Source organism: Mustela nigripes, chromosome 12 (assembly GCF_022355385.1).
Source record: "Mustela nigripes isolate SB6536 chromosome 12, MUSNIG.SB6536, whole genome shotgun sequence".
Lineage (NCBI taxonomy): Eukaryota > Metazoa > Chordata > Mammalia > Carnivora > Mustelidae > Mustela > Mustela nigripes.
Window position 1 is genome coordinate 104264243 of NC_081568.1, and position 18884 is coordinate 104283126.

The window sequence follows — 18884 nt, forward strand, 5'->3', positions numbered from 1 at the left end:
ACATGTTAGAATTTTAGCTTATATAAATTTGAGAATGACTTAAAACTTTATAGTGACCAAAAAAAAACTTTGTTATTTTACAAGGGAACAAGGTTCTTTTAAATTTTGAGCTTCTCTAATATAGTTAAATAGAATTAAGAAATAAGATAAAAACTTTGAATAGAATAACATTTATTCAGTGTATTATGCTTTTTAAAGTTATTTTCATATTTTCTCAAATTTATGGTAATATATTTTAAAAATGGGTATGGTGTTTGAGTTCAGTTAGAATACTAAATTAGGAAAGAAAAGAATGAAAGACTATACCCATATCTTTGTCTTCAAAAGCTTTATCATAATGTAGCATTATTATTACTACTTAATTCTTTTGACTTAAAAAAGCAACATGAGTGATAGAATATTAACTATTGAGTTAAAACAATGAAGTTGAGAGTGTTTAAATGTATATACTTAGGTTAAGCTTATAAAGTGATCTTTATTTTATTTTTTTAAAGATTTTATTTATTTATTTGACAGAGAGAGATCACAGCAGGCAGAGAGGCAGGCAGAGAGAGGAAGGGAAGCAGGCCCCCTGCTGAGCAGAGAGCCTCATGCGGGACTGGATCCCAGGGCCCTGAGATCATGACCCGAGCTGAAGGCAGCGGCCTAACCCACTGAGCCACCCAGGCGCCAAGGATCTTTATTTTAATGTGAGCATATTATGAGACTTACCTAGATTCATGCTAGGTGGCGATTATTGAGATAGCTTATATTTGTTTGTTTCCCTAACAGTATCTTCATATTCCAGAAAGCCATCTTTATGGTTGTGAGATTAGGAATTCTGAGAATGTAGAGTTACTCTGTGCAGCTATGTATTGAAAGTATATTAAATTTTACATATATACATATGTATACACATAGAGATATAGCAACTCTTTAGTTTTAAAATGCATATAACATGTTGAAGGATTTTAGTTATGTAAAACAAGGCTATAAATGAATATCTTTGAAAAGACAAATGTAAAAATTTTGGTGAAGTCGGTTTTAATGATAAAAAACATCTTTTAAAGTTGATATTACTTGGGGCACCTGGGTGGCTCACTGGGTTAAAGACTCTGCCTTCGGCTCAGGTCTTGATCTCAGGGTCCTGGGATTGAACTCTATGTCTGGCTCTCTGCTCAGCAGGGAGCCTGCTTCCTCCTCTTTCTCTGCCTGCCTCTCTGCCTGCTTGTGATCTCTGTCAAATAAATAAATAAATTCCTTTTAAAAAAATAAAGTTGAGGGCGCCTGGGTGGCTCAGTTGGTTGGACGACTGCCTTTAGCTCAGGTCATGATCCTGGAGTCCCGGGATCGAGTCCCACATCGGGCTCCCAGCCCCATGGCAGTCTGCTTCTCCCTCTGACCTCCTCGCTCATGTTCTCTCTCACTGTCTCTCTCTCAAATAAATAAATAAAATCTTTAAAAAAAAAAAAAGTTGATATTACTTAAATGTTAAAAGTTATAAGGAAGTTAATTTTGAAATAATACATTATTTCAGGAGGTAACCATACTGCATTATTATGTGAATGGTACAGTTATAATAATGATGCCTGGCATATACTAAATAATTAATATATAGGTAATATTCTTGCTGCTATGCTTTACATACAGTATATCATTTAATCCTTATTACAGTTCTATGAGTAGTTATTTTTTTATAGATGAAGAAGCCGAACATTAGGAAAGCTAAGTAACTTGACTAAGTTCATATAGCAAATAGGTTTCAAAGCTAGATCTGACTCCTAAGCTCATGCTCGTAACCACTTCATTATAGTACTTCTACTTTATGTTGATTTCAAAACTTTAGAAGCTTCCAAAAAAAGCTATCACAAACTTTAAAAGCAAATATAATTTAAAGAATTTAATGATCAGTCTTTAACATGTTATTACCAGATTAGTGGTAGTCTGCATACAGTTAAATCTTGGTAGAACTTCAATATATCATTTAGCCCTTTCTCTGTTCAGTCAGAGCTCTGCTTTAGTACTCCATATCAGGTATCTTTTTCTTTGAGACTTTCCTCAACACATTTATATCCAGGGCCTAATAATTCATATTGTTAGAATAGCGTGGAACTTTGTTTGCTTGGAGTTTAGGAAATAGTCATCCTTCATTTAAGGTGTGTATCTTTTTTTAAAAAAGAGTATTTATTTAGAGAGTTTGTACGTGTGTGCAAACAAAGGAGAAGGGGCAGACAGAGAGGGAGAGAATCACAAATAGACTCTGAGCTGAGTGTGGAGCTCAATGCAGGGAGTTGGCTTCCTTTCTCTCTCTATCCCTCTGCCTCTCATCCCACTTGCCCACTCCCTCTCTCTAAAATAAGGGGCACTTGGGTGGCTCCGTTTTAAGCGTCTGCCATCAGCTCAGGTCATGGTCCCAGGGTCCTGGGATCGAGCCCCACATTGGGCTTCCTGCTCAGTGGGAAACCTGCTTCTCCCTCTCCCACTCCACCTGCTTGTGTTCCCTCTCTTGCTGTGGCTCTCTTTGTCAAATAAATACATAAAACCTTAAAAAAAATCTTTAAAAAATTAGGTTGTAATTTCTTTGTCGTTTGGATTGGTCTTTATATGTTTTCTAATATGTTAGCTTAAGTTTTGCCCAGCCATATCCTATCCAAAGTAATGTATATTATTCTTAAATACATATGCAATAGGGGAACTGCCTTTAAAAAAAATTCTTTGATGAAATTTTTCTTTTTTTTCTTTTTTTTTTTTTTTTTAAAGATTTTATTTATTTATTTTTACAGAGAGAGATCACAAGTAGGCAGAGAGGCAGGCAGAGAGAGAGAGAGAGAGGAGGAAGCAGGCTCCTGCTGAGCAGAGAGCCCGATGCGGGACTCGATCCCAGGACCCTGAGATCATGACCTGAGCCGAAGGCAGCGGCTTAACCCACTGAGCCACCCAGGCGCCCTGATGAAATTTTTCTTAAAGCAGAAAATCTTTCTGAGATTAATGATTACCAAAAATGGGGATTTCTGATGGTTAGGTGGAATTTCTTTTAACTTGTAGCATCTTTTCGGCCCCCCCCCCTTTTTTTTTCTTTTTTAAGTTTGGCTTTCTCCTTCAGTTTTCCTCTGGTATATATGACATGGCCCTTTCTGTATATGACCTTGTAAAAGAATAGTGGCACTAAGAGGAGACTAGTCAAATTGTTGGTTCAGAGTCATTCACCATTTTAGTAGAGTAGGTCTCACAACTCTAAAATGTTAATATACAATTGCTCATCTTTTTTCTTTAAATTATTTAACAAAATAAATTTTTTTAAAAGAGGTTTAAACAGTTTTAAGAAAATGACTCCTTTATTTTAGCATCAGTTAATAAAGTGAATACTTACTGTGGTATGTCATAGAAGTCAAAATTAGTAAGAAGCTTTCAGAGCAGAAGTTATTAAATAGTGACCCACTTCTCTTTTCCTTGTTATTTGAACTTAGGTTATACCTTTTTGTTTGATTAGCCAGAAAATAATATTGAAATTTTACATTTTAAAATGCTTTCCAACAAAGGGTGGTAGAAGCAGTACATTTGCTCTTCCTTCTGCTTCCACTCTTTATTATAAATTGAGACTTCTTTCCTAACTCCCTCTAGTCTTAGAGACAATTTAGATTTCTACTTAAGTCTCATTTTATAATACTAAATCTGCTAGAAGTGTAAGGGAAAGTCCGAAGTTTAGGAGTGTCAAATTTATGAACTGTGGTTGTCTTCTGAAAGAAAGGCAGTAACTTCTTGGTAGTTAAAAATTATGGATAGAATTGTAGATAATAGGACAGGGAGGGAATTTTTTATTTTCTTGCTCTTTTGTTTTTCCTGCTGATTTTGAGGATTGCCTTTAACTAGATGCACTACCCTATTTCTCTGTTACAGTTTAGTTATTTGGGGAGCCTCTGTTTTTAAAAGTTGGATTACTAATTGAATTGATATCTGTATACCCAAGGTTGATTTATTAAGTATTTGGGAACCTTAAGCTATCACCCCTTAACCAGTTGCTTTAAAAAAAAAAAATCTGTTATTACTCTGGTGGTGAATGGTAATGTAGAAAGCTATCTTAGGGGCAACTGTGCAAATTACCTTAAAAAGAGTGTTTTCTAACATTTGGATATGTATTATTTGAGAATCTCTGTAGTCCATTTAGTATGTTTTAGAGCCAGAACGTACTGCTGGTAGAGGAAGGATTTATCTAAATGAATAGAGGAAGGATTTATCTAAATGAATATTTATGTAAATGAAAATGAATGGCATAGGTTAGGCAAAAAGAAAAAGTACCCATTAGTATTCTTTCTAAGTCTTGTTTAGGTGTGGATTACAACCAAACAGTACCTTTCCTTATGAATATTGTGGCAAAAGTTTGCTGAATATTGCTTGCTGCTCAGATTCCTTCTTTCTTCATTTCCCTGCCCTCTGTCTTTTCAAGTTCAGTTCCTGTTGAATGTCTGTCATCTCTTCCCATTAAGATACAAAATACAAAAATAAAATAAAACAAAATTTTAAAAATCTTAAAATTGATGTAAGTGCTATTCACATATTAGTCACTTTTATGGCCTCTAGGAGAAATTTTAAGTGCCAGTTAGAAAATGCTTGTATCTTGCTCTTGATATTGCCTGCTGTTCCTTGTAGAGGCACTCAAGAAGGAGGAACATGTATAAAGAAATGTGTTATTTGATGAAATCTTGGTATGTACAGTGAAGGTTTGTTTATGAGTTTAAAAAATCTTTTGCTACTGTAGGCTCTTGGTTAAATGAGTGATAGACCTCAGCCAAGGTTTAGAATGTCTTAGTTTTGTAGGTACTTTCTGGCATACTGCAAATCCCGGTGAAATCTTTAGTGGAAGAAAATCTTCAAATTTCCAAACTGCCAACATAAAGATTTCTTTTCTCTTCTTCAGAGAGCATTAAGTCAGGATTTGAAAGTTTTTAGTGTATGTTTAAATGGCTTTATATTTCCCCCCCTTTTCTTTTTGACAGGAATCTTTTAGTCCAGCTATACAGCTGCACCTTGTACATCAAGCTCCATGTAATGTTCCTCCTTACCTCTCAAAGAATGAATCAAATCTTGGGGACCTCTTACTGGGCTTTCTTAAATATTATGCTACAGAATTTGAGTAAGTGAAACATCAGATTGTGTTTTATTCATTTACATATGTGAATGCTACACTTTTGGTTAGAAACTATACTTGTTCATTTCAGTGCTACAAACTTGTCTAGAAATGTATAATTTATAAAATTAAATATCTAATGATTAATTATTAGAAACTAAATAGATTTTTATATTCCTATCTAATGAAAAATGATAGTTCAGTAAGCCCAGTTTTAGTTGATTTCAGTAGTGATCCTGTCTTATGTTTAGCTCCCTCTTTTCATAATAGGGCCTAAATAAATCTTTGTGTTGACCCTGGATCGGTGTTGGATAGTTTGAAGCACCTGCTTTTAGGAAGTTATAGTAAAAAACACAGCTAAGACAAACTTGGAAACAGATCTATCTGAATAGTTGTTAGTACATAAAAATCAAGGAATACTCTTTCCTTTTATTTTCCTTTCTTCTGAGTTATGTAACTGGAAGGCTAAGTGTATAATTAGACTGGACTTAACTGAACGTTCCTAAGGGAGTTCTAGAAGTCCAGATAGAGTGGGTTTAGGAATTGCAGCTCTTCTGATCAATTTAGAAAAGCTTGAAGGGGAGGGGGGAAGAGAAAGGACTTAGGAATTTTACAGAGTTAGAGGAGGAGGGTACAATAACCACAGGGTACCATTTTGAAAAGATTTGGAGGGGGGAATAATAATAACTTTTGTTATACATTGTAATTACTAGCTGGGAAAAACTGTTCCCAACAGATTATATGTATTTTCTCATTTACATAATAGCCATATGATACGATGTTATATCATGCCCATTTTACCAGTGAAGCATATATGGCGAGAGGTAAAGAGGTGCCCTAAGATCACACAGCTAGTCAGGGGGAGGATTTCTGATAGTTTTGACTGTAAAATTCATACTCATAACTATGGTACTTTACTGTAGGATTGGTATTGCCTTATTTGCTATGATGCAATAACTCTAAAGAAACTTGACTCATAAGAGACGATTTGAAACATACAGCATGAAGGAAGTAATGTTGCTTAAATTCTTCAATGCAAATCTTTCACCAGATTGTTTTGTTTACAGTTGTGTCTCCATTATCTAACCCAGTGCTATAGAGTGGGTACTGGAAAAATTCATGCTATAAATAAATAATTTTGAAGCAGAGGGTAAGATTATAGACATGTTGCAAAGATCCTTAAGATGACTTAAAAATTACTGAATCAGGTTAAGAAAAAAAGTAGGAAAAGTGCTGGTGGAAAATAGTTCAGTAAGAATGAAGTTATAATAATCATCGTTAAAGATGCTTAGGACCAGAGTTTAGATGCTTAGGACCAGAGTTTATATCCAGGCAACAAGGATAAAAAGGAAGGAGCCTTCATTTATAAGGTGAAAAGATTTCATGGAACAGAAGACTATAAAGGTTATTCTAGAGTCAAGATTTGTATGATGCTGCAGTAACAATAGCTGATGTTTCATGAATATTTACTTAGGGACCTACAGTATGCTAGTGATTCCTATGTATTATCTCATTTAATCCTCAGTAACCCCTTGTGAGGCTTAGGCAATTGGTGTACTTGAAACTTACCGATGGCAGTACAGCTCGATAGTGAGAGAACTGAGGTTCAGTCTCAGGTCTAACTCCAAAACTACATTCTTTTTTTTTTTTTTAAGATTTTATTTATTTATTTGACAGAGGGAGATCACAAGTAGATGGAGAGGCAGGCAGAGAGAGAGAGAGAGGGAGGGAGGGGGAAGCAGGCTCCCTGCTGAGCAGAGAGCCCGATGCGGGACTCGATCCCAGGACTCTGAGATCATGACCTGAGTCGAAGGTAGATGCTTAACCCACTGAGCCACCCAGGTGCCCTCAAAGCTACATTCTTAATTGTTAGAATATATCTGCATTGTCTTTTCTATTGTAAATTAGGGAAGTTTGCAAATAGGGAAAAGGATTCATAGAAAAAGGTATATTTCTACCATGTATAGGTTAGGAATAGAGCATCTAGTTACCAGTGCCTTGAAAGTCAGCTGCTTTGTTAGACTGAAACAAAATGACAAGATGGACAGGTTTGTGGATTAGTTTAGTATTAGCAGAAACTAGCTAGTTGTGCCAGTGATACTGGCTAGGATGCTGAGACTTAAAAAGATGTTTTGAACTTTTGGATGCATTTGTTATCACAATGATAGATGATTTAGGAGACACCTTTTCTTTGATCATACAGTACATTTGTGAAGTGTACTGTTGTTTAATACCAGATTTTTTTCAGAAATTTGACTATAGGGAGCACTGCCAAGAATGTAGTCATGGCAGTGAACTTGGTGCTGTGCAAAGGAATTCTGGCAGCTGTTAGAAATGTTTGTAAGATTTTCTTCTGAACCTTGAGACATTCATTTTAAAAAATTCTCTTTACTCAAAGACAGAACCAAGTGCCTGTTAAAGGGATGCTTGAGTATATGGTATAAGTGTTGCAGAAATTTTGTATGGCCATTTAAAAATTACTAGGATTTTCTTACCTACTTCACTCACAGCTTTCTCCTAACTCTTGCTGCTGAAAATTCTTAAAATGAAGCCAGGCTTCTAGAACTGCCTGGAAGCAGGGAACTGATAAATAAAAAAATCAGGTTGCTCACAGAAACTAGGAAAAAATAACATCAGAATGTAATAATTTTGTATTTTAACTAAACAAAATAAAATTTGAGTTTTAAATATCTTACAGACACCTAGGTACTACAGATTCTAGGAACCTTAAAAGGTTTCCTGTTTTGTAATCCTGTATATTCCCTGGATTCCTAATCACATGCCATTACTGCAGATTTTATCTCTTACGTTAAAAATGGATGCCTACATACTTAAATACATTTTTTAAGAAGGAAGTTACAAAGGCTCAATTTTTTTGACTATCTCCTTTCTTACTCTGATTTTTTTCCCTCTCATTTAATCAGTAAATCATTGAGTGCCTACTATATATCAAGCTTTTTTTTTCTCTGCACCAGGAATATGGCAATTAACAAAATAGGCAAAAGTCTCTGTCTTCATGGGGCTTACCTTGTAGTATGTATTGTAGCATGGAGAGATAGACAATAAACAAATTGTTTAGTATATACATGAGGTTAGGGATAAGAAGGAAGCAATTTATAGTCTAAAAAGGAAGGATCATTGAGATAGGAGGAAAGCCAATAGAATATGTTGTCTTGGAATTGGAAGGGAAAAAATGTTTCAAGGGGGAAGAAATGATTAGCTCTGTCACATTTTTTGATGGATCAAGTACAAGATGAAAACAAAAAGATGACCTTTGCAATGTCGGTCCATGTGGACGCCACTGGGCCCTGGTCAAGGGCAATTTCTGTGGAAAAACTGGGATAAATAGCATCATTGTTGTGGCTCAAGAGTGAACAGGGACAAATTAAATACAGATAGGGTAGTGTATAGACACTAGTAATATGTAGAGTTTATATACTTGTAAAAGGGAGCAGAAAAAATGGAGTAAAGATTGGAGAGTTAAGTGGGGTTGAGTTTTTGTTTTGAGAAAGGAGAAATAACCTATCTTGATGGCAAAATTGATGATACCAGAAAAAGTAAATTGTTGAATAGTGTGCTTCTTTGAATTAAGAAGGGTTGGAATCTAGAGCACAAGTGGAATGGAGAACAGATGATGTATTAATAATAATAAGAAAAAGCAGAGTATATGGATTCAAAGGAATGCCAATGAATTGATGTGGTGGGAGCTAGTGGAAACTTTTGGTTGCCTTAGGTTTTTTTAGTGAAACAGAGCATGGCCATCACCTGGGGATGATTGTGAGGGAGGAAATTTGAAAAGTGAGGCAAAGTATGAATTGTCCTGTAGGAGAGTAAAGGAGTGAGTTAACTATGGAAATACAGTATGTTTGGTGGGTGTAGCATTTAGGGTCCTTTTGAGCTAAGTCATCATGAATTTAAAGTGAATTTAAAGTTAACATGAATTTAAAGGTCAGTATGGTTGCTTATTTTTCTCCAGCCACGTTGAGCTGCAGGGGAAAGGACTGAAGTAAACAAGGATTTAATTATGGTTGTATCTCAGCCAACTAAGTTGAAGCATAAGAGAGTTGTGGGTGGGGGGTGGGTATGCAAGCAAGTGATTTTAATAACTGACCATGGACCGAACATATTAAATTCAGTTTTGAAAATGTGTACATAGGGATGCATGTAGGACATCCAGCGGCAGTTTCCAATTGTGAGTTGCAACAGTTGTTGTAGAGCTTAGTAGCAAGGTCAGAGCTGGAGAAAAGGATTTGGGAAAGAAAGAGATTGTTAAAGCCTAGGAGGGGTACTATAGCATTAGAAGAGGATTGAGAGAGTCAAGGCCCTGATGGACACCAGCTTTTAAGGGGTTAGGTAGAAGAAAGGATCAGGCAGAAGAATAAAACAAAACTCTGGGATTAGAGCAGAATTTTCTGTTTGCTTATGAATTTTGAAAGCCCTGACAACATTTTCTTTTTGCTTCCCAGCCCTTAATAAAGCAAAACTGTATATATTTGTTCACTTAATTTGGCTACTCTTATTTAATATATGTAGTCACATATATTTCAGATTTTTCAGACCCATAATTTTGACTTTCTTTACAGGACTTCAATTTTTGTTTGTTATGTTCTAGTGTAAGTAAGTATAGTATTTTGAAATAAATACGTAGTCACAAAAAGAATGGCTAGAAGAGAGTTAATAGATCAGTAGCAATCCATTATTATTACTGAAGAAAAGAAGCAAATACCTTACCAACGTAGGGTTGGTAAACCCAGTTTTACATTCAAAAGAGTGTCATATATTATCAAATCTGTTTTAGATTAAATTAAACCCTGTATCTGCTCTTCTTTTCTGATACATTTCTCTTCTATAGACTGTATCTTATTTTACATTTTAGTTATTGAGTAATAATAACAGATTTTTACATGGCAAACAAATTATGGTAGAAAAATATGGTATGAATAAAAGGCTTGATTTGGGGCCTGTCTGTTTTAAAGAAAGAAATATATGGGGAAAATGTTTTTAAATTGCCATTTAGAAATTCTACATTTAAATTCACCTCGAAGAGTAAAAGTAGTATATATCAGTTATGTATATCAGGTTTTATGATTTCAGATACTAAGTAATTTAGAAATATTTAAAAGTGCTTTGAAAATGCAATAGATTGAATCAGTCCAAATAATAGTGATTTTAAAAATACATATTTTTTTTCTCTGTAAAGTACTTCAGGTGATAGAGTCACTTAAGTAATTACATTATTTGGGTTGATTATAGGTTGAAGCTTAAATGATACCTGTTCAGGGATGATAAAGTGAATATTGGTATGTTACATGTTTCTGTGACCCAGTTTAGATCCAAGTATTGACATGTAATAAAAATTCAGGATTGGATTTCACATAGGTATGGTGGTGAGGAGAGTTCTTTGATTTAAGAGACTAAAAATTATAATTTAACAACAGGATTCTAAGCTTGTCTGAGGAAAAACTGGTCTATCCCTTTTTAACATAATCTTTCCAATTTTAATTTTATTGCAGATTTCAACTGTCCTATAAGTTCAGTGAGAAACAAGTGGTCTCAAGAAAAAAGTTAATTTTATTAGTGATACATCTCTTAAGTGGTATAAAGTAGTACAAAGCATAATTCTGCTGTGATCATGTTTGGTTTGGGCATGTGGTTTTAAAACTCTCCCCTTGACATTGTTACTTTATTTTATTTTATTGTTAGTAGTTATTACTTTATTTAAGTAACCTCTGTACCCACTGTGGGGCCTGAACTCATGACCCCAATGTCAAGAGTTGCTTGTTCCTTTTTGACTGAGCCAGCCTGGTACCCTTACATTGTTATTTTTAAAAAATTTTGGAAACACACCTGCCTGCACCTACAGAGCAGTGTACTTCTTTTCTCTTTGGAGTTTATACTAATGGAGCTGCTCTACATGAGATAGCTAAAACATGTTACTGTAATTAAAAACTGTTTCTCCTTGATAACCCGCTTAATTTTTAAAAAGCATAAATTCTGATACGATTCTTAAAGAACTTAAGGTTGTCTTTGCAAAGTATTTCTAAGTTGTATTCCTCATAAGAAAAAATAGAAAATCATACTTTGAGGATCCTTTTCAATTATCAAATTTCACAAGATGCAGTGTGGGTTTTATTTATTTTTTTTTTGCATATTTAAGATAGAGATTAATCAGTTTTTCAGAAAGAAATGCCATATTGGACCCTCAATTCTTCGGGATTCTGGGTTTTTTTTGGGGGGGGGGGTTCTTTCATCTGATTATAGAGGAAGGGTAAGATAAGTGTTGGAGTTGGAAGGTCCCAAACCTTGGCCTTTCTATTATTACTGCAATGGGGACAAAGGTAAATATGGCTGAAACAAACAAACAAAAAGGCCTTAACTATTTCCCAGACTCATTTGTCTCTTGCATACAAGCTGAATGGTCATATGTTTTACAGTGTTCCTTGAGAAAAAGATAATTGTACTTGTGCATAGCTATTATAATTGTAAAGAAAGTTTTAAAAAACAGAATGTAAGGTTAGTGCATACTAAAGACTGAACAGTTTACCTTCAGGCATGCTGAGAAAAAAATTGTTTACTTGAATATAACTTTACGGTTAATAGCTACATCTGATATAAAACAATAACAGTATGTTTTCATAGAGTATTAATTTTTCCTAAAACAGCATCTACTGGCTTCGCTTGGGTAATTGTAAAATTTTATCCCAAACCATACGTGGACATGCAGTGAACAATTATTTAATGATACCAGAAAACAACGCAAGATTCCATCTCTCTTAACAAATAAAAAATCCTTACTGCGGTGCTAACAGTGAAAATAGTTTTTACATTTTTTGCTTATTCGTATTACTTCATTTATTCAATAAATATGTATTGAATGCCTACTTTATACTGAGCAGTTATTTGAACAGTGAAAAATACATAAATCAGCATCTTGGAGCTCCCATTCTGCTTTGGGCAAGATAAATAATAAACAGTAACATACTAAATAAGCACATTGTTAGCATGTAAGTGCTGTAAAGAAAAAAGAAGGGGAATAGGGATTGTGGTGCTGAGGGTCAAGGCAAATTTCAGTATTCTGTGAGAAAATAAGAGTGGAACTTAGTAACATATAGTAAATACAATAAATAAATACAGTAAAAGGGAAAATTAAGAAAATAGTTAACACAATTATGTTTTCTTCTTGTAGCTGGAACAGTCAAATGATTTCAGTTCGTGAAGCCAAAGCCATTCCCAGGCCTGATGGTATTGAATGGAGAAATAAATATATCTGTGTAGAAGGTAGATTTTCCGCAGCTACTCATTTACTATCTTGTTACCACCGTGGTACTAAGAGAATTACTTGAACAAGTTCAGTTCGTATTTCAGTTAAAATTAATACATTTATATTCTGACTTACAAGTCTTTTAGTTACAAAATTTTTTTTTCTTCTGACTTTTTACTTAAAATTCCAGTTATAGTGTGTAGAAGTTAGTGTTTCAACACTTTTCATACAATACCTGATGCTCATTACAAGTGCCCTCCTTAATCCCCATCACCTATTTCACCCGTTCCTCTCTATCCACCTTCCCCTCTGGTAACCATCAGTTTGTTCTCTAGTTAGCAGTCTGTTTCTTGGTTGGTCTCTCCCCCCACCCCCGAATGTTGGTTTGTTTCTTAAATTCTACATACGAATAAAATCATATGGTATTTGTCTCTTTCTGATTAGCTCCATTCACATTGTTGCAGATGGCAAGATTTCATTCTTTTTGATGGCTGAGTATTTTCATTTAATTTTTAAAAGTAATTCTTTAGCTGTAAAAATAATCAATATGAATTTAGGCATTTAATCTTCTAGTTCATAATATTTGGGCAGTCTTTATGCATCCCTCCTGCTTGTAGTTGTTTGAAACTTAATTTCATGACTTGAAGGTGGAAAAAAAATATCTTCATGTGATGGTTCTTACATTAAGATAAAGTGAGTTCTGGGGCGCCTGGGTGGCTTAGTAGGTTAAAGCATCTGCCTTCAGCTAAGGTCATGATCCCAGGATCCTGGTATCAAGCCCCACATCAGACTGTCTGCTCAGCAGGGAGCCTGCTTCCTCCTCTCTCTCTGCCTGCCTCTCTGCCTACTTGTCATCTTTGTCTGTCAAATAAATAAAATCTTGAAAAAATAAAAAAAGATAAATTGAGTTCTTAGGAGCACCTGGGTGGCTCAGCTTGGTAAGTGTCTGCCTTCGGCTCAAGTCATGATCTCAGGGTCCTGGGATGGAGCCCAACATAGGGCTCCCTGCTTGGTGGGGAGCCGGCTTCTCTCTCTGTCTCCTGCTCTCCTTGCTTGTGCTCATGCTTGCTTGCTCTTTTTGACAAATAAATCAAATTCATAAAAAAAAGATAAAATGAGTTCTTTTAGGGGCGCCTGGGTGGCGCAGTGGGTTAAAGCCTCTTGCCTTCAACTCAGGTCATGATCCCAGGGTCCTGGGATCGAGCCCCGCATCGGGCTCTCTGCTCAGTGGGGAGCCTGCTTCCCTCTCTCTGCCTGCCTCTCTGCCTACTTGTGATCTCTCTCTCTCTGTCAAATAAGTAAATAAAATCTTAAAAAAAAAAAAATGAGTTTTTTTAAAATTAAAATGTTGATATTTAATGCAAGTTAGATTTTTATGAATAGAAATTTATTTTACTTTAAAAATTAAATGCCCTGAAGATAATCTGTTTTCTAAAATTAATTTACATGTAGTTGAATATTTCTTTGAGTTGGTGCAAAATTGACTTCAATAAGTAAAATTATTCTTACAGATGCTAAATTGAAGACTTTTGTAAACCTTAAGGTAAAAAAGGATAAAGTGTTAAGTTCAGGGTTTGTAGGAAAACATCAAATTAAGAATATTTTAATCTTGGATTATATGCAACATTTTAAGAGTTTGTGAATATGAAATTAAATTTCCTGCTTTGGTGATTGGTTTGTTAAATTGCATAGTGGGTGTATATTATTTTAGTTACTTGCATTCTTTTGAATATTAAATACTTGTAAAGTGCTGTGTGTGATGTGATCCAGTAGCTTGGCATATGGCATTATGCTATTAAAAAACACAGGCATACCTTGGATATATTGTGAGTACTAATTTATTACTCACGTAATAAAGTGAGTCAAATGAATTTTTTTTTGTTTCCTGGTGCATATAAAAGTTATGTTTACCCTATGTTGTAGTCTATTAAGTACACAATAGCTTTATACCTAAAATAATGTACATATCTTAATTTAATAAGGCTGTTGCTAAAAAATGCTACCCATTATCTAAATTTTCAACAAGTTGTATGGCTGATGGAGGTTCTTGCCTCAGTATTGATGGCTGCTGACTGATCAGGTTGATGGTTGCTGAAGGTTGAGTTGGCTGTGGCAGTTTCTTAAAATGAGGCAACAGTGAAGTTTGTTGCATCAATTGACTCTTCCTTTCACAAATGATTTCTCTGTAGCATGTGAGAGCATTTTACCCACAGTAGAACTTCTTTCACAATTGGAGTCAGTCCTCTTCAAACCCTGCCCCTGCTTTATCAACTAAGTTTATGTAGTATTCTTTTTTTTTAAGATTTTATTTATTTATTTGACAGAGAAAGAGAGAACACAAATAGGCAGAGAGGCAGGCAGAGGTGGGGAGGAGAGAAGCAGGCTTCCTGCTGAGTGGAAAGCCCAGTGCTGGGCTTGATCCAGAACCCTGAGATCATGACCTGAGCCAAAGGCAGAGGCTTAACCCATTGAGCCACCCAGGTGACCCAGTTTATGTAATATCCTTAATTCTTTGAATCCTTTGTTTTCTTTTCAGTATTGTCACCAAGAGCAGATTCTGTCTCAAGAAACCACTTTTTTTGCTCATCTCTAAGAAGCAGGTCCTGTCCACTCAAGTGTTATCATGTGATGATAGAAACTCAGCCACATCTTCAAACTCCCCTTCTAATTCTAGTTGTCTTTCTGTTTCTACCACATTTGTAGTTACTTCCTCCACTGGTGTCTTGAACCCCTCAGAGTCATCCATTAGGGGTAGAATAAGCTTCTTCCAAACTACTGCTAATGCTGATATTTTGACCTCTTCCCATGAGTCACAGATGTTCTTGATGGCATTTAGAATGGTACATCCTTTCTAGAAGGTTTTCAGTGGCCTTTACGCAGATCCATAGAGAAATCATGATCTGTGGCAGTTACAGCTTTACAACATATATTTCTTAAGTAATGAGACTTGAGGGGTGCCTGGGTGCCTCAGTGGGTTGAGCCTCTGCCTTTGGCTCAGGTTGTGATCTCAGGGTCCTGGGGTCGAGCCCCACATCGGGCTCTCTGCTTGGCAGGGGGCCTGCTTTCCCCTTCCCCTCTGGCTGCCTCTCTGCCTACTTGTGATCTCTCTCTGTCAGATAAATAAATAAAATCTTAAAAAAAAAAAGTAATGAGACTTGAAAATTACTCCTTTATCCATGAGGTGCAGAATGTAGAATGGATATTGTGTTAACAGGCATGAAAACAATAATCTCATTGTACATCTCCATCAGAGCTCTTGGATGACCAAGTACCTTGTCAAGGAGCGGTCATATTTTGAAAGGAATTTTTTTTCTGAATAGTAGGTTTTTTTTTTTTTTTTTTAAAGATATTATTTACTTGAGAGAGAGAATGAAAGAGAGCATGAGAAGAGAAGGTCAGAGGCAGAAGCAGACTCTTCCCTGAGCAGGGAGCCGGATGCGGGACTTGATCCTGGAACTCTGGGATGATGACCTGAGCCAAAGGCAGTTGCTTAACTAACTGAGCCACTCAGGCGCCCCTGAATAGTAGGTCTTAAAATAATATGTTGTAAACAAACAGATGTGCTGTCATCAGGCTTTGTCGTTCCACTGATAGCACACAAGCATAATAGCTAAAGCAAAATTCTTAGGGTCCCTAAGGTGATTTTCAGAATGGTAAATGAACATTGACTTCAACTTAAAGTCATCAGCCGCATTAGTCCCTAATAAAAGAGTTCTCTTATCCTTTGAAACTTTGAAGCCAGGCATTGACTTCTCTCTAGTTATACAAATCTTAAACAGTATCTTCTAATATAAAGCTGTTTCATTTACATGGAAAGTCTGTTGTGTAATGTGGCCATCTTTGGGAATTATCTTAGCTAGATCTTCTGAATAAATTTCTGCAGCTTCTACATCAGCACTTGCTGCTTCACCTTGCACGTTTATGTTATAGAGACGGCTTCTCTCCTTAAGCCTCATAAGCTGGCCTCTGCTAGCTTCAGATTTCTCTTCTACAGCTTCCTTACCTCTCTCAGCCTTCAGAGAATTGAAGAGAGTTAGGGCCTTGCTCTAAATTAGGTTTTAGCTTAAGGGAATGTTGTGGCTACTTGGTCTTCTATCCAGACCACTGAAACTTTCTCCATATTAGCAGTAAGACTGTTTCACTTTCATATTCATGTATTCACTGGAGTAGCTCTTTTCATTTTTTCATTTCCGTGAGGAACTTTTTCTTTGCATGCATAACTTAGCTAACTTGTCCAAGAGGCCTAGCTTTTGACCTGTCTTGGTGTTCAACATGTCTTCTTCACCAAGCTTAATCGTTTCTAGCTTCTGATTTAAAGTGAGAGATGTGCATCTCTTCCTTTCACTTCACTTGGATACTTTGAGGGCATCATGGGATTATTAATTGGCCCAATTTCAATACTGATGTGTCTCAGAGAAAATAGGGAGGCCGGAGCAGAGGGAGCCAGATGGGGCAGTGGTCACTGGGTGGAGCAGTCAGAACACACACAGCATTTCCTAGCCCATGAACAATTATAATAATGAACAATTGATATTGTATAATAATGAACAATTATAATTAATGAACAATTATAATAATAAACAATTATAATAACAGCCTCAGAGATGGCTGATCACAAATCACTATAACCGATAAAATAAGGATGAAAAGTTTGAAATATTATGAGAATTATCAAAATGTGATAGAGACAAAGAAGTGAGCAAATACTGTTGGAAAAATGGCACTGCTAGACTTGTGCAACATAGGGTTGCGATAGACCTTCAATTTGTTTAAAAAAAAAAAAAAAGCCCACAGTATCTGTGAAGTGCAATAAAGTGCAGTAAAACAAAGTATCATATACTGTGACAATAAACTCCTTTAAAAATAGCCTTCTTAAGCAATCAAATACACACAGACACACACACACACACACACACACACACACACACACACACACAGTATTTTATGGGCCTGCTTAAATTACTTGACAAATCTGGAGTTAACCGCTTCATCAGATTTCCTATTCTTCCACACTTTTTCCAGGCCTTTCCCCTCCATTACATTTCATTTCCTTTCTCTCTAGTCATATTCTCTTTCATCTTTAGAGCACACATAGATCATCCTTAAAAAATACTCTTGATTCTACTGGCTCTTGTACTTTTTTTTTCTCTTTTACAGTGCCAGAATTCTTTTTTTAATTTATTTTTATTTTTTAAGAAGGCTCCACACCGAACGTAGGGCTTGAATGCACGACCCTGAGATAAAGACCTGGCTGAGGTCAAGAATCAGATGCTTAACAGACAGAGCCACCCAGGTGCCCCCTGTGCCAAAATTCTTAAACTCGAGTCATTTTAACCTACTTTCGGCATGATTTCAGCCATCTTATCTCATTTTAATGTCTTTAGTTATCTTCCTTTTCTCACTACCATCCTCAGTTTACCTGTCTTCTCATATAGATAGTTTCCTAATGTCTACATATGGGCTCTTCTCTCTTAACTTGTGGGTGAAGAGTTAGTGGGTTGGGGATGAAGATGTGGAAGGTAATGTTGAAGACACACACACATGTAAATTTTTCCTTTGTTCTCTTTCTGTCTTCTGTGCTTGCTATCCTGTTTCTCTCTCTCCTTTTTCTGCCAAATTTCTCTTGCATGTTTTTGTACTAACTGTATCCTTTTCTAAACCACCTACTTACACCATAACTGCATTGTTTTCTATCCTCATGAATATTAAACCTGTACTTTCAGAGGTACCCCTTTCTCCTGCAGTACAAATCTGTGGTCTTTTTTTTTCCCTTTTATTTTATTTCTTTTCAGTGTTCCAGCATTCATTGTTTAGGCATGACACCCAAGGGCTCCACGCAATACGTGCCCTCCATAATACCAATACCCACCACCAGGCTTACCCAACTCCCCCACCCCCTACCCTCCAAGACCCTCAGTTTGTTTCTCAAGGTTCCCAGTCTCTCATGGTTTGACTTTCCCAGATATCCCCCAACACTTCTCTGCTCCATCTCCCAGTGTCCTTTGTGTTATTCCTTATGCTCCACAAGTAAGTGAAACCATATGATTATTGATTTTCTCTGATTGACTTACTTCACTCAGCATAATCTCCTCCAGTCCTGTCCATGTTGATAGAAACGTTGGGTATTCATCTTTGCCGATGGAGGCATAATACTCCGTTGTATATATGCACCATATCTTCTAAATTACTTTTCTATATTATTTGACATGACCACTTTTTTTGTGTACAGTGTCTAATTCTTTCTGATAATTCTTTATTCTTTATTTTCCTTAGCTTAAGGATAGGTCCTTGATCCCCTCTGATTCTTCAGAAATCTTACTCACTTTTGTGATTTAGACTTAACATATATATGCTGATGACTTTGTTTTTAGTTATCCTCTCACTTGAATTCCATCTACCTTATTAGATAGTTCATAATAAAATTATTTTTATATGCATATCATATATCTATTAAGAGATCAGGCTTCACAATATGCAGTTGCTATTAAAAACTATCAAATATTGGCAGTTTCATATAGT

General features: G+C 35.9%; 1 protein-coding gene across 7 annotated transcripts in view; it reads left to right on the forward strand.

Annotated features, from left to right (window-relative positions):
• Positions 1–18884, forward strand: part of TENT2 (terminal nucleotidyltransferase 2) — a 68659-nt gene that overhangs the window by 46386 nt on the left and 3389 nt on the right. For all 7 annotated transcript variants that reach the window (XM_059418135.1, XM_059418131.1, XM_059418133.1 and 4 more), the window contains 2 exons: positions 4974–5110; positions 12291–12382. In XM_059418135.1, the coding sequence (XP_059274118.1) occupies positions 4974–5110; positions 12291–12382 (229 nt within the window). The remainder of the gene's footprint in view (positions 1–4973; positions 5111–12290; positions 12383–18884) is intronic.